Source organism: Centroberyx affinis, unplaced genomic scaffold, assembly GCF_046629955.1.
Source record: "Centroberyx affinis isolate AG114_WGS23_722 - 3 ecotype Tasmania unplaced genomic scaffold, CSIRO-AGI_Caff_v1 ptg005458l_1, whole genome shotgun sequence".
NCBI classification, from domain to species: Eukaryota; Metazoa; Chordata; class Actinopteri; order Beryciformes; family Berycidae; genus Centroberyx; species Centroberyx affinis.
Window position 1 is genome coordinate 1 of NW_027282731.1, and position 14,706 is coordinate 14,706.

Here is a 14,706-nt window from a genome sequence, read left to right on the forward strand (position 1 = left end):
TACACTAACATTAACTGTATATATTAGCACTGCATGCATTTGCCATTCCCACCCCCCCACCCAAATGTGATTATATTCCCAACAGGCCACTTGAAGCCTCTCCAGCTGATTGAGCTGATTGACCTTAAACGCCGTTTATTAATCAGACTTCATAGTGAGTTTCTGTGTCCTTGTTGTGGCCGATACTAGAGGATGGGGGGGCGCTGTCTTAATGAATGGCGCGCTCCAAATCAATCAATAAAGTCTAATTGATAATGGCCGCGTTCAAAAACCTAAGGGTAGGTGTGAATGTCCCATCCTATAGTCCATTACTTACTCTGCTGTCTGCTTTGGCTTAATTAATGAAGTGACTTTTTTTGATTTCTCAGTCTCTTGATGCCACTTTGAAACCCACGAAGAAGAAGTAGACACCCCATCCCACCCCTCTGAATCAGAGACCCCTGTTTGTTTACGCAGTTCAGTTCATGGACATTAAACCCAATGGACGGAGAAGCGCGGCGGCTCGTTAAGGCGAGAAGAGGCCGCCGCAGCTGAATGAATGAATGAATGAATGAATGCGCCTCTCTTTATCAAATGAAGGGAGAGAGAGAGAGAGAGGTGGAGGAGGAGAGGGGGGGGGGGGGGTGTTTTAAAAACGCTAATCGCCTGTAATCCTTTTAATATGTCTCACACTTTGCTCTGACAATACACAAATGGATGCAGCTCCCATGCATCCAAAAATAAACAAATAATGGGAAAACAGGATTATGAATGGACATCATATGGAGACCAGAGGGGGTTTGGGGTTATTTTTTAGCCGATGATGCAATGTGTCATCCTTCATCAATGACATCAACAAGCATTTTTTTTTTTTAATTTTTATTTCCAAAGGGCGTCATTGCGCACGAGGGGGGGGGGGGGCGTCCAAGGCTGTTTTTTTTTTTCTTCCCAAAAAAAGTGCGGACCGACTATTCCTCAGGTGAAGAGATGTTTTAAATGAAATGGGGGGGGGAGAGGGGAGGGGAGGGGACGGGGGGGAGGGGGGGGGGGAGGGGGGTCCCGGCTTTTGTTCCGCAGTAAAAAAACAAAACAAAAAAAAAAACAAAAAAAAAAGGGGGCTTGTTCTTAGCAGATCGGCCTGCCATTTTAACCCGGGCGTGGGGGGGGGGGGGGCGGCGGTGGGTGTGAGCTGCCGATCGAGCGCAAAAAAAAAAAAAAAGGGGGGGGGGGGGACTGACATCGGAGCTGTGGGATGGGAGCAGAGGGAGAGAGAGAGAGAGAGAGAGAGAGAGAGAAGGGGGGGAAAGAAGAAGAAGGAGCGTCCTGCCAGTCCCGCCGCAGCCGAGCAGAGCAGCAGGAGCAGCATCAAGCTCTCACTCTGATCCCCGGAGCTCAGGATCCCGACCGACACACACACACACACACACACACACACACACAGACAGACACACACACACTCTCCAACGGGATAAAAAAAAAAAAGAAGAGAGAAGAGCAGAAGAGAAGAGAGAGACACACACACACCTGAAGGCAGCGGCCGGAGGAACCCGTTATAGGAATTACAAACCGACACCACCAACCGGATTGACCTCTGGGTTTCCTTTTTGCATCAGGGTTTTAAATTATTGTTATTATTATTATTTTTTTTATTTTGGTATTAAAACCCTGCAGCGCTTTTTTCCCCCCGCAAAACTTGAACGCACCGCTCCGTTTTTGCAAGTGCACTTAAGACTTCTGACAAAAGACAGATCGACACTTTTTTTTTTGGGGGGTTTTGTTCTATTATCGTTATTAATTTCCTGGTATCCCTTCTAATATTTCTGGAGGCTGTCAGTGGAGCAGGAACCTGGAGCATTTCCCTCTGATGGACAGTGATTCGGCGCAGAATGTGTGTGCGGCTTTGCGCTCGTGAGCGTCTCTGTCAGCACCTCTGACCTTTTCTGTTGTTGTTTATTGTGTTTATTGTTGTTGTTGTTTTTTTGGCGTGGGGGATTTCAATGAAATCTTTGGACTTGATCGTCTGATATTCGCATCCTAAACGAGCTCGGCGAGACTTTTTTTTTTTTTTTTTTTGGTTTTTTGGGGTGGGGGGGAGTCCTGTCTCATCGTATTGGAAGAGCATTTCATCTCCATCCAACATGCGACCCATCCCATCCCGACTCAGCTATCTGTGAGTGTCTTTCCTTCCATTTCCCACTCTTTTTTTTTATCTCTTTCAAATTGACTGTCTAGATGAATTATGCGCCTTTACGCAACCCTGAAGTGACTTTATCATTCTTCTTCGCAGGTTTCTACACTTATTCGCGTTTTGCTACTACGCTCAGGTATGTCACTGCTTTTTTTACCTTTCTATATATGGGATCTTTGTTAGAATATTCCTTTATTCTCGTCAATTTGTTGGGATTTTTTAATCGGGAAGTGTCAGAAGATGCGAATCGCTAAAACATATGGCAAGCCCCGAAAGCTTCCCCCCGATGCAGAGCGCAGTAACAGCGAGCAGGAGGGTGGAGGGTGGAGGATGGAGGGGGGGGGGGAAAGGTGAGAGATCATCATATCATTATGTGATACAACAATATCGGATGGCTCTCACGCGGCGCTCGCGGGCAGCGGGGCGCGCGGCCTGCTGGCAGGTTCCTGATGAACATACCGGCCCTGGCACGGGACGCGCGGGCACAGACGGGGGGGGGGGGGGGGGCGGGCGGCATCGGGGCATGGTGTGTGTGTGTATGGGTGGGGGGGGGGGGGGGGGGGGATGCTTGCGAGTCTTGTGAAAAATGTCGTGGGGTTCCAAATAAGCGAGGGCCAATGTTTTCCGCCCCCCCCCACCCCAACCCAACCCCGAGTCATTCCATCACACCGCGCCCGCTACACCGAGGGGAGAGAGGACGGGCGGCGTGACGTCTGACCCCGAGCGAGTGGAGAAACAGAATATTCAATATATTCGGCTCGACCGTAAAGGCTGAAAGTGGGTGTTCTCGGTGTTTTCTGTGCGATGTTGACTCGTGTTTTTTTTTTTTTTTTTTAGTTCAGTTCGTTTTTTTTTTTTGGCAACATCCACCCGAGAGGCGCATTCTCCTTTTACGCGCAACCTGTAATCACGCCGCGCGTCTTTTTTGGAAGCTGTTAATTTGATTTGGCAACAGGGTTCTACTGGAACGTGTTACACTTGTCACTCGGTGGGAAAAAAAAACAAAAAAAAAACACAACAAGCTCTCATTGCGTTAGAATAGCCTTTCCCCCCCTATGTTTAAAACCATATTCAAATATCCTGGAGACAAACAATCGGCCACACACTTTAATTATAGTCCTGATTATTTTTATTCTTATGTACAAGGAATATAAGGAGGAATGTACACATACTGATTACTGTGATGACATTTAATTTCTGACAGGTAACCAATCAGTCCCCGCCTAATTTCACGCAGCATGTAAGCGAGCAGAGCAAAGTGACGGACCGCGTCAGCCGCAGGTTGATCCGGACCTACCAGCTGTACAGCCGGACCAGCGGCAAGCATGTGCAGGTTCTGCCCAGCAAGAAGATCAACGCCATGGCCGAGGACGGAGACGTGCACGGTAAGAGAGCGAGAGAGAGAGAGAGAGAGAGAGAGAGAGAGAGCGCAGGTTCACCCTAACCCTAACCCCCCCCCCCATTTCAGTCATTTCACAGCAAAAAACTTCCTTTAAAACTTATCAGCTTAGAGGGAACATTGGTCCTGAATGCTCCCTGATATGTGTGTTTTTTTAAATTTACGTATGTCTTTCCAGTAAATCTCTGTTTTTGCTTGATATTTGCTCCTAATTCTAATAATAATAACTACAAGATGAGATTTGGACTCACTTAGGCTTATGGCCAGTGTCATCATTTTCCATATCTAACCCAATTGATGCACATGCTAAGAAACCCTTCATTTCACTTTAGTGTCTCTGGGCAGATCATGTGATTTTACAGGGTTTTTTTATTTTTATTTTATCATGCTTTTTTTAAAAACTGTCCTTATCATACCCAATTCCCTGCTAGGCTTATATGTTATTTTTTTAATTTTGTAGTTTCCATGATGAAATCCAACACTAAGGCCTGTTCTTCTCATGGTTTTGCTGGATTTTAGACTACAACCTGACTGTGGCATTCATTTTGTCAACTGTGAAATAAGGGATCTTGGGCCTGGAGAACTTCTCTCTTAAAGAGCAGAAACATCAGAGATTAGTGGAGTACAGTTTCAGCTGCACTGCGAAAAAAAAAAAAAACACCCACCCATCTTAAAAAGCCATTTAGCATTGTGTCTTATTTTTCCCTTGTTTTCCTTTTAAACAAGTGCAAATCTGCAAATGGAGTGAGATAATTTCCCTCGTTTCCAACGCAAACCAACTCGCCTCCAGAATTTCAAGTCAAGTCTCAGGCTCTCGCTCCTAATAGTGCAGTGATCCGCCTTTGCTCTTTCCTTTTTTTTTTTTTTTTTCCTTTCCAAAGACACTGACACTTGTTTCTAGAAAATTCCAAGAAACAAGTGAAACTGCATCAGGGGCACACGGAGGAATTCCCTTCACTCCCCTCTCCCCGTCGGCTGCATTTTTCACTCCAAAAAAAAAAAAAAAAGAAGGGGGACTTTAGGCTTGAATTTGACACTAAAATGACTTGCGGAGATGGACGTGTTTTTTTTTGTTTTTTTTTGTTCATGTGACACCGGTCTGTATTGTGGAGAGAAGGGAAGAGGCAGAAAAAAAAAAAAAAAAAAAAGTAGTCCAGTGGATTGTAGATGGTGCTGTAGGTTGATCCTCTGGAGATCCCGCCGGGTCTGGAAGAGCCATTAGAAGTCATCTTACTTCTACCTCCCGAACATTTCCTGCATAGCTCCTTCTTCCACCCCCTTACCCCTACCCCTACCCCTACCCCACCTCCCCACCCTCCACTCCCCCTTTCTTCTCCGTCCGGGCTTCGGAAACCCGAAAACAGGCCTCGCCGAACTCACTTTTCCGCCGTATTTCTATTCAGTTCCCAGAAGAAACTGCACCTTTTCGGGCTCCTTTTTTTTTATTGATAATTGATATTTGGTACGCTGCTGCAGGTCACATGCACTTTTTTTTTTATGGGATGTGTGGGTGTGTGTGTGTGTGTGTGGCCGCAGAAAGCTATTCAGGTCACCTGTGTGGACTGCTGACGTCGTTTTGTCTGTGTGTGTGTGTGTGTGTGTGTGTGTGTGTGTGTGTGAGAGAGAGCCTCTCATAGACGCTGCCCGCTATTCAGCTCAGCCTTAACTGTTGGTTGTAACCGCAGCCATAACTCTCAAGACTTGTAGTGGTTAGTCAGTGGGTGGGTGGAAAGGGCCACGGCCGTTCCCAGTGACCCCGGTGACCTTGTGGCAAAAGGCATGGAAAGCCAATTTGAAACGAAAGGGTCTCTTCTGTATGTTCATCTACTCTCTGGCGTGGATTTAAACATCCAAGATCCAGATCTATGAGTGGAATTATTGCTCGGAAACGTCAAAACGTATCAAATGAGCACGCGCTGCACATATGCATTTTTTTCGGGCCGTTCTGCAGAAACGAAACGATAAAGGAATGCGTTTGTCTTTTTATACATCCTGACGTGGGTTTTTTTCACTGTCGGAAAGAAAAAAAAAAAAAAAAACAACAACAAAGCAAACTCAATAGACTCCCGACACTGAGAAACGTCCGTATTTCCTGTCTTTCAGTACCTTCTTAGGATATAGAGATAAATGTGGAGCTTTATGTGTGAGGTCAACGCAGATTTATTTGAAAAGGAATTCTTGATGGGCCTGCCAGGATTGCCTCTTTAGCTTTCAAAGAATTGAGAGACACGTGGTTTTATCATTTTGCAAGAATTTCTGCTTGCATAAATCCCCAGGAATGGTCCCACAGGTTTTGGTGTGCGTGTGTGTGTGTGTGTGTGTGTGAGAGAGAGAGAGAGAGAGAGCAAGGGTGTATGCATTCATGCACTCAAGTATTTTTGCGAGTTGCTGATGCTTTTATGTGTGTGTGCACATGCATGCATGCGCACACACACACACACACACACACACACACACTCCTAAATACTTCATTCAGGCTTCAGTCGCTAATAAGACTTTCTTCTTGCTTTATGTCCTCAGCCAAACTCATTGTGGAAACCGACACTTTCGGGAGCCGCGTGCGGATCAAGGGAGCTGAGACCGGCTTCTATATCTGCATGAACAAAAGGGGAAAGCTCATTGGCAAGGTGAGGAGAAAAGTTCATCACTGGGTTGGAACAAAAGGCCCGAGGTCAAAATGTCAACGCTTACAGCAGCCCAGCTACAGCAGGACTTGGTGTTTGTCTGATGAATTGATTTGGCTTAAAGGAACACATGAAGATTTGAAGGGATTTGTCCTCTTGGGCAATTTAACTGTTAAGTGATGGAACACCAAACTCATCCATGTGTCCCCGGTAGATCATTGGCTCCAGTGCGACATGCTAACACCTTAGCATATACTATGTTGAATGACAGTAGGCTCCATGCTAACACCTTAGCATACACTATGTTGAGTGACAGTAGGCTCCATGCTAACACCTTAGCATACACTATGTGGAGTGACAGTAGGCTCCATGCTAACACTTTAGCATACACTATGTGGAGTGACAGTAGGCTCCATGTTAACACTTTAGCATACACTATGTCGAGTGACAGTAGGCTCCATGCTAACACTTTAGCATACACTATGTTGAGGGATAGAGGTAACTAGCATTATCTCAAGAGTGAAAACTTACTGTTTAGCTCTAATGCTAAATGGTAAGAAAGCTTAAATTATATGGAGGTACGTGGCAAGGATTGTGTAGAGGATTGTTAAAATTGATAGTAAATATGATATAAAAAATTTACAAACTGTTGTGAACAGCAGGGACTACTTGTTTCCATAGGAAGTGAATGTGTTGGGTGATGGTAGACTGTATACAGCTAAACATCACTGTGCAGTGGATAAATACACCTGAAATGGTCAGTCATCTTACTTTGGATAATGCTAGTCGCCTACTATCACTCAACATAGTGTATGCTAAAGTGTTAGCATGGAGCCTACTGTCACTCGACATAGTCTATGCTAAAGTGTTAGCATGGAGCCTACTGTCACTCAACATAGTGTACGCTAAAGTGTTAGCATGGAGCCTACTGTCACTCGACATAGTGTATGATAAAGTGTTAGCATGGAACACTGGAGCCAATGATCTACTGGTGACACATGGATGATTTTGGTGTCTATGTTCTCATCACTTACTAGCTAAGTTGACCAACGGAGAATCTACCAAAAACTTGATGTATTCCTTTAAGTTGAGACTTTTGATCAAGGTGGTTGGAAGCTAATGGAGGCTAATGCTATTTCCAAACTGTCCAAAGTGGAGAAGATGCTTTATAAATGTGCATGATTGATATAGAAGGCTTTACGCTGGAGTTATACTGTAACTCCAAGCTCTGAAAGGCTCCAGAGTTAGGCTTTGGTTGTATGTGTGACTTTTATGTGTGTATGGGTAGCCATTGCTGAGTCTGTACGTGTGTGAGAGTGTGTTTTCTAGGCTGCGAGTGTGTCCGAGGCTATGTTAGCTCTCCTCTCTCTCACTGTGCTGGCTAATAAACAGGGCTGCCAGCCTCCCTACACCCCCCGCACCCCCCCCCCCCCCACCCAGCACCCTGCCTCGTACACCATCTGCCCTGAGCTACCGGCCCAGTCACAGCCTGCCCGGCCTCAGTGTGTGTGTGTGTGTGTGTAGGAGAGAGAGCGAGAGAGAGAGAGGACGAACGAAGAGAACGAGAGCGCGTGTTTGTGTGTCTTTGGATGCATACGTGTGTGTGTGTGTGTGTGTGTGTGTGCTTGTGTGTATCTGGACTATTTTTAACACGGGACTATTTTGTCCAAAAGGTGGGAGCTTGCTACAGTAGGTTAGCGCTGCGTTCTGTCACTGGGTCCAAGTCCAGTAGAGGCTGTTTTCTATTGGCCTTACTGTACATTTCATCACCACAAATCCCCCATTCGCCTTCACTTTGATCACAGCAGAACCCCATATTGTCTTTACACCATCCTTCCATTTAAGTGTACCCAGCTTTATGGGGCGAACACGGCCTAAATTACTCATATGCATCTTAAGAAGTTGTACCCAGCTAGCAAGATTTGGTTCCCAAAACGTTCTGGGAACATTTGTTTTTGGTTCTGGGAGCGTTTATTGAACGTTCCTGCATAATGTTCCCTAGATGTTAGTTCAGTGTTCCAGGAAGGTTACTTGAATGTTCCCCCTCAACGTTTAGACTGTTGTGGGAGGGTTACCTAAAAGGCTACCAGTAGGGAACCTCAGGGGAACGTTATTAAAATGACCCCCAAAAAAACATTACTTCATGTGGTTATTAGAACGTTTTGGGAATGTTACACTGAACAAAACACATTTGCACAACATTCTTAGAACGTTGCGGGAGGGTTACCAAATAGAGTTACCAAATAGAAACCCAGAAGGAACATTCCGGGAATGTTATTGGAACGTTATGTGTTAGCTGGGTATCAGCTAATGAAAGGGGGCTTTTTAAAGGGGAAATAGTCCCAAAAATCATAAAGCATGAATCAGTGCTTTTCTGAAAATATAATGACTTTTGTCCGTATTGGTGGCTGTTTGGCTGATGACACCACCAACTGGAGGTCATAGTTTACCCTCCTTTTTATTTGCCAGTACATCACTGCACCGCAGCGTTATTTCAAGTCCACACTCCGATCCAGTGGCGCCTTAATTGAACACAGCAGACGGCTGGTGAGGTGTATTTAAGGTCCTATCGATTGATATTCAAGTCGAGGAGCGCTGGCCGGTTAAATTTAACCTGCGGGGCTAAAGACAATGCAACAGGAGACGGAACGGGGGTGAAATTGACACTCGGGGGGGGGGGGGGGGGGGGGGGGGGGGCTGATTAAGGCCTTTCTGGACTGGAGGTATCCGTCCTGCGATGCGTGCCTGGAGGGGCGACTGACCCACGAGGCGCTCCTGGATGTTTGCTAAAGGGAGAGAAGAGTCATCGCTTACTGTCATCCCCCTCTCTCTGATCTGGGAGTGTAATGACTGTAGCATATGCTGCGTGTGTGTGGGGAGGGCTGTGTGTATGTGTGTGTGTGGTGTGTGTGTGTGTGTGTGTGGATGCAGGGGGGGGGACAGGCTGCACAGGAAAGCCTTCCTTACATCTGATATTTCCCATCTGTAAATCTTCATCGAGTGGGCCTTTCTGACTCGTGTGTGTGTGTGTGTGTGTGTTTCCACAGAAAAACGGACAGGGCCGCGACTGCATCTTCACCGAGATCGTGCTGGAGAACAACTACACGGCGCTGAGGAACGCCCGCTACGAGGGCTGGTACATGCGTTCACGCGGCGCGGCCGGCCGCGGAAGGGCTCGCGGACGCGGCAGCACCAGCGCGAGGTCCACTCATGAGCGCTGCCCAAGGGCCAGCAGCCCGCCCACCCGGCCCACCACCGGCCCTTCGACTTCATCCACTACCCGTTCAGCCGGAGGACTAGCGCACGCGCTACTCGTCGGAGTAGCTGAGGGGCCTGGGGGGGGGGGGGGGATGAAAAAGGGGGGGGGTGGGGGGGTAGAAAAGACAGAGAGGAGGAGAGAAAGAGAGAAACGGACTGATTGACTGACGGAAACTCCTCGGGCCTCCTCTCCCTCCCCCGCTCCCCCTCCAAAAAAAAAAAAAAAAAAACCTTTAGAGACATTTTTTTTTTTTTATACTGAGCATTACTATATCTTAATATGTGTTTGTTTCTATTTTTCTCAACGTAAAAAAAAAAAAAAAAAAAAAACGCTGTAAAGAAAGACATGAGAAATCTATTTTTGTACTCCAGACTTTTAGTACTGACCTGTGTAACAAAAAGAAAAAAAAAAAAAAAAAAAAAATAAAGAAGATAATGAAAAGTTTGTAGATGCACATGACTTATCGGGGATGCTGATGCCTTTGTAGAGTGCGTCGTGTTGGTTTTTTTTTTTTTTTTTTTTTTTTTTTTTTTGTTATCTTATTTTGACCAGTGGAGTCGTTTTTTTGGCTCGCGCCTGCTGCTCAAGGAGACTTGAAGGGCCTGATTGACCGCACTGCCAGGGAACGCTGCGTTCAGAGACACTAAACCGTTACACACTGCGTTTTTCGAGAGAGCCGGGGGGGGGGTTCGATCCTTCCCGCTCTCTCTCCAACACGGTTAAAGCAACCGAGCTTTAAGTATGTCTAATGGGGAGAAAAAGAAAAAAAAAACACTATGGCAGCTACGTTGACTCATCACAGGTTTCCTGTTCTGACTGTAAATTTGATGTGTACAAAATGCATTGAAGTGTAAGGAACCCCCGCCCCCCCTCCCTCTATCCCGCCCTTCCCACTCACCCTTTTGTTTTTTGTCGCCCTTGTATGTCTGTTTTTTATACATATATAAATATATTTTTATTTGAGGATGTGTAAAATAATTTTAAGGATGGAATATTTATTTAAAATGTGTAATAAATGTACATTAGAATACTGATATTAAACTCTTGTTTGTTAAGTGCTTGCTTTGTACCCGTTTGTAAAAACCCTGAAAAGACACACGTACACACACACACACACACGCTTAAGTCACCTATACTTACATATACTGTATGAGTATATACTTCCAATGCCACTTGTATGCCTACTACTCTTTGTTTATAACACAAAATATGCAATCAAACACCAACACAATTTAGCGGTGATTCGATTTTTGCAAATCTAACAGAGAATCCTCTTTTTCCCTGCTATTCCTTGATTATTTTAAGCTATTTTGTGTTTTCCTGGTGACACCTGATGTATGGGTTTAGACTGTGTAGTATAGTCTATAGTGTACTCTGTATAGTGTTGGTATAGTCTCCCATATATTTTTTAATTCCATGCTGCTTTGACCCCAGTTTGTGCTCTAGTGCATGCTACACCACTAAAAGTCTTCTTATATGGAAACTTTAGTATGATACAAGCAACATTTATCAAGAATGGGATTACTCAGTTGTATTTTGGGGCAAAATCTGACTAAATAATAATATGGTAACATATATTGACATATTGACATTATAAGTGTGGCTAGAACAAGCTATAAACATGTTTATAATGTCTTATGATGCTATTGGTAAGCACCAACTGTGATATAATAATGTTTTATGAATATTCACAGATAATGGCTTATAGAATTATATATTTACAACACCCTGATGTAGGTTGGGAAAAGCTTTGATTGGATCACTTTACTTAAAGCAGACAAAAAGTGGTTGATAAAGCTTTATAATAGACTAAGAGCAACCATCTCACTTTACTTAAAGCAAATAAAAAGACATGAATAGTCAGTCATAAAGTACAATACACCACAAATATGGAGTCATATAAGATCTAGAGGTGTTATAAGTGTGTTACAAGTTTTCTAACAGGAGGTGTTGTAATACATTCTAAACATATTCTATAAGCCAATATATGAAAATATGCATAAAACATTATAAATGAGCTTTATAATAACTTATGGATGATTATAGGCTCTTCTAGAGAGCTTTCAGGTGACATAACTGACTCTGGTGGCCATATTGGAGGTCCTCAGCTCTTGACTGATAACAACTGGTTACGTTTCTATACGTACAACTTTAAATAGACCTTCAATGGTTAATTTCTGTGATGTTTTTATGAGAATAAAGTCAGAATTCTGAGTTTAAAGTCGGAATTCTGACTCGGAATTCAGAATTCTGACCTGGGACCTGCCTACGTCCTTCCTAAATGCTGCGCTCAGTGCCACCTGTGCCCCACCTCGGCCACCCCAGTCAAAATGGCCTGGACACACCACTGTTGTCAGCTAGCTAACCATAGTACCTGGTCAGCTAACCGTCACTGTCTTGTTGTTATCTGATTTACACGCAAGCTAACATACCTAGTAGACGCTAGCGTTAGTGGCGGCAACTGGCTAGTAGTCGCATGTTAACATTAACATTAATTGTTTTGCTAAATTAGCCTGCTAGCTAGCAGAAACAGTTTGTTCAGGCTAACTGAGCTGACTCTTCTCAAGCTACAACTCAGAGTGTTTTGGAGTAGAGACTAGGGCTAAAGACAAGACAGTTTACTGTGTAACAGTAGCCTAAATTTGGAAACAAATATAGGCCTCATCACACTATTCAGTTTTAGCTAGGGAATGGATCTATAGCCAGACCACAACAATCTTTTTCAGGTATCTCTTCTTCTAGTCTGGTTGTTATAGGCCTATTTAGCCATTATTTGCACATAGCCAGTTCTCCGATGGACCTCCATGATGGCACTGGCTGCTGGACACAGCAAAGCCTCTACAGCGTGTTAAGACATTATAAACATGCGTCACTATAATGTCCTATGAACACATGTGCCATAGAAATTGTTCCAAATCATGTTTTTATTTCCATTTTTCATTGTCTCTACCATTGACGGCAGTTTCCTTGCTGTCACTTCTAAAATGAATGGAGTGGAAATGCTGTGGCCTGTAGGAGTTTCTTCCCACATGAAACCTGACCAGGGAAAGCTAACAGGGAGGGTATTCTTAGTCAGATCCCATCAGGGATAACAAGGTCATTTGAAGTCATGAAGATCACACACACACACAGCCCTCTCTCCTCTTTAGCAGATAGCAGTGTGTCAGTGTCAGGGCGGTTTGCTGTGGTGGGGATGATAGCGTGGTGTTTGTTTTTAGGCTTTAGCTTCCTCCAGGTTCTGTAACTGTCTCTCTCAGTATCTCCACTGTTATTCTTTCATCTCCCACCTTTTAACACCCCAGGGCTTAATCTGATTGGACAAACCCAGCATGCACTTGCGTGTGTGTGTGTGTCTGTGTGTGATTGTGTGTGTGTGAGGGTTAGATGGATATATCGATTTGCCAATATATCAGGCTGATATTGGCCTTGTATTAAAAATCAGATCTGGTCTAGTCAGTGTCGTCCACCTCTGGTATGATGGATATGATGTTGTTTGATTGATTACATATATGTATTGTAGAATTGATCAATACTACACTGGTTGTCCATGGAAAGCCCTTGGGAAGCCTTTGGGAAGAGTTCAACCAAAAATGAAAATTTGGTCATTATCCTCATGTCATGTCGGTGATGTCGGAGTTTGTATGTCCACATAACACACTGCAAGTTTGCTAGTGCTGCACTGTATCAGCCTTCTCCAAAACAACTAAACTGGTCCTTTCTTTAGAGTTCCAGAAAGGGCAAAAAATGACCAGAAAATACTCCAAGCAGCTTGTGCAGCACATTCCAAGTGTTCTGAAGCAAAATGATTGCACTGTGGGTCCAAAAGTCCAAAATTGACCTCATTATTTCCTAGATTTCTAGCTCTGGTCGCCCTACAGCGATCTGATGGAAGAGTCTTGCTGCCTTCATGTGCTCCTTGTCAGCTCGTACAGCTCGAGTTTTATAGTCATAAATACAACTCGTTGTGTATTCAAGTACTTTTTAGTCATAAAGAACAAAATGGACCCTGAAACAAAAGTATCTTTTTTGGTGACTATTTTAGAACCCAAGTGGTACAGAGCTACTTTGTGCTGCAACGGCAGAATGAAGAGGAGATACAGTATATATCAATTTTGTAATTGATATTTTAATATGTTTATCGGCCATTATATGCATGACACCTAAAAGGTAAACAGAGTGAGAATGGCATCTTGGGTATCATGTAAAATTCGACTTTCCCATTTGTATTCACCACTTTATTGGGTCTTTCAAGTGCGCCATAATTACAATATTTCCGACAGCATTTGGCAGCATCTGCTTGTTACTGTTGTGATGGTTGGTGAGGTGCCGAACCAGCGTGGAAAATCTAGGAGATAATGAAGTAAATATTGGACTAAATAACCCTAACCCTAACCCTAGTCACACACAGTCCAATCATGTGGCTTCAGAACCGTAACCCTAACCCTAACCCTAAACCTAACCCTTTGTCTACACCATCAACTGGACTGGGATAACAGAAAATATTTAAAAGAGCTTCATTCCAAAAAAATCTGATATTCACCATTTGGGAAAAAAATTACACCTGCTCTTTCAAAATTCATGGCTGGCAAAAGTATGTGTAATGTGAAAGTAAAGCACATTATGGGTCTTCTGAACACCTTTGCGTGGTTAGAATCATCTATGCGTTTGTAATATTGATTAATATTGATAGCAAAACTTTTCCAAAATACATATAACTTTTTGGAATGGAACTTTTTATATTTCCATTGGATCGTATGGCAGAGCAAATGGTCTCATCCTTGCTGGAAGATGGAAGATAATATTCTAAGGATTGGCTACCCAGACTTCACATACAATCGGCAATCAAACATTCCCATTTATTAATACTGGATATTTCCTGTTATTCTCTCATTGTTGTCCTGATAACGTCCTTGGACATTTGACTGAAATTGTCCTCCATCTGACACTTTGATTCTGCACGCTTGTCTTGATCACTTAATTAACGAAGAAGTAAAATGAAAAGAACAAACGTCTTTGGTCCGCCACCATCCCGTATCTCCACAACAGCCAAAGCAGTCAACGTGTTCTGATTATGTATAGATAACAGCACACACGACCTTTAACGTGATGAAAACATTTGCGAATTTGTACTTTTTTTTACATCTGAAAACATGGATTAGTTCCTTCACTTGTTAATCCTGACGTAGGAAAGCCCCTCCAGCCCTGAGCACCGAATTAAATGCTCTTGACAATACTTGACATTAATCTGATTAAGTCC

General features: G+C 43.9%; 1 protein-coding gene across 1 annotated transcript; it reads left to right on the forward strand.

Moving 5' to 3' along the window:
• Positions 1–2,117: 2,117 nt before the first annotated feature.
• On the forward strand, positions 2,118–9,518 carry fgf8a (fibroblast growth factor 8a). The gene is given in 6 exon segments (XM_071546803.1): positions 2,118–2,149; positions 2,267–2,303; positions 3,372–3,552; positions 6,087–6,193; positions 9,238–9,331; positions 9,334–9,518. Coding segments are annotated over 6 exon segments (636 nt in total).
• Positions 9,519–14,706: the final 5,188 nt, after the last annotated feature.